The sequence below is a fragment of the Histoplasma capsulatum genome, genomic scaffold (assembly GCF_000149585.1).
Source record: "Histoplasma capsulatum NAm1 scaffold_7 genomic scaffold, whole genome shotgun sequence".
NCBI classification, from domain to species: domain Eukaryota; kingdom Fungi; phylum Ascomycota; class Eurotiomycetes; order Onygenales; family Ajellomycetaceae; genus Histoplasma; species Histoplasma mississippiense.
In genome coordinates this window covers 1346126-1347412 of record NW_001813976.1, presented here as the reverse complement: position 1 = coordinate 1347412, position 1287 = coordinate 1346126, and the positions used below count along the sequence as shown (strand labels likewise).

Below are 1287 nucleotides of genomic sequence, written 5' to 3'. Positions count from 1 at the left end.
GAGTTTTAATAAATCGACAAGCCGGAAAGAGAACAAAACGAGACGGTGATTAAGTTGGAGCCAGGACCAGAGAGACCAGAATCCGGCAAAGGCAGACTAAGGATGATGACCAAAAAAAAAGACAGAAAATAAATACATGCAGCTATTGAAGGTAACTTAATGACCGCTGCTTACCCATTTGAAGTCGGAGATCCAACAGCAACAGCACTCAGCAGCCAATTTCCGGGTAATGAGGAAATATCCGCGCAGCCCTCTCCCGGCTCTGACGATGGATAGACTTCGCACGACAGGGACCAGTGATAGTGAATTCGCCCCTTTCTGCCTGGCCTTTCTTTCGCGGCGATCGATACAGTACTAGTAGTATCCGTCTGATATTATTATTATGATGGTCAGTGCGGGGCCACCTTGGACAGGTAGAACAATTCGGCTGCGATGGGCAGGATAACTAGTTTGGGGGGGAGGAAAAGGAAAACAGCGTCTTGTTTCTGTGACGGTTTCGTCTAGCATAAGTTAGCCAAGCCAGCCTTGTGCTTTTCCAGCAAATGCTAGGGGACTGAGAAGCGTCTGGGCAGTCCCGATGAGGCACTTGATCCCTTGAATCATCATCAATGAGTGGGGGAGGCTACCAACAGACGGTGAAACACGCTTGATCAAAGTTAAAACACGGCACAAAACACACAACACACAAACGAAGGGCAGATGCGGAGATGGGAATGCAATGCAAAGGACTACCTCAAGAAGTCGGTCCTGGCACGTGGGGGATGTGGACGCAATTGGTGGTTGCAGTTCAATCCGGACTGTGACTGTGGTTCATGGCAGGACGAAAAAGGGCGAACAACTGCGCTGACTGAGATACCCTGAGCCCGGAGGAGAGAAAGAAGATGCGGGGAATAATGAATAACGTGAAGAAAGAAAGATACTCGCGGATGGTTACAGGGGAATGAGGATAATTACAGTGAGATATAGCTACTGGATTATTTGCCCCTGTTGGTCTCCTTGTGAGGATTCTTGCCTCCTTCTCTTTCTTTTCTTTTTTACTAATTTCTGTGTTTGCACAAGTATTTTGGCTACATTTTCTTTCAGTTGTCGATTGACACGCGCAATGGATGAAAAACTCTGAGAGTTCAACCAAAATGACCCCAGGCCCAGAAGACAGACCACATCAGACCGGCCACTCAGAGCACTTCCGAATATCCTCTGTGGCTGCTTGCTACCCAACTCTCGCCCTGAGCGAACGTGTGATGCAGCTATCCATTCTCTGGTTGCACAGCCTCATTGCATGCATGC

The 1287-nt window shown here is 48.3% G+C and overlaps 1 protein-coding gene across 1 annotated transcript in view; it reads right to left on the bottom strand.

Moving 5' to 3' along the window:
- The window catches only part of HCAG_06034 (hypothetical protein), a gene marked incomplete at both ends in the record, with an annotated part of 2093 nt that extends 1915 nt beyond the window's left edge, over nucleotides 1–178 (bottom strand). The window contains one exon of the mRNA XM_001538379.1: nucleotides 175–178. Coding sequence (XP_001538429.1) covers nucleotides 175–178 — 4 coding nt within the window. The remainder of the gene's footprint in view (nucleotides 1–174) is intronic.
- Nucleotides 179–1287: the final 1109 nt, after the last annotated feature.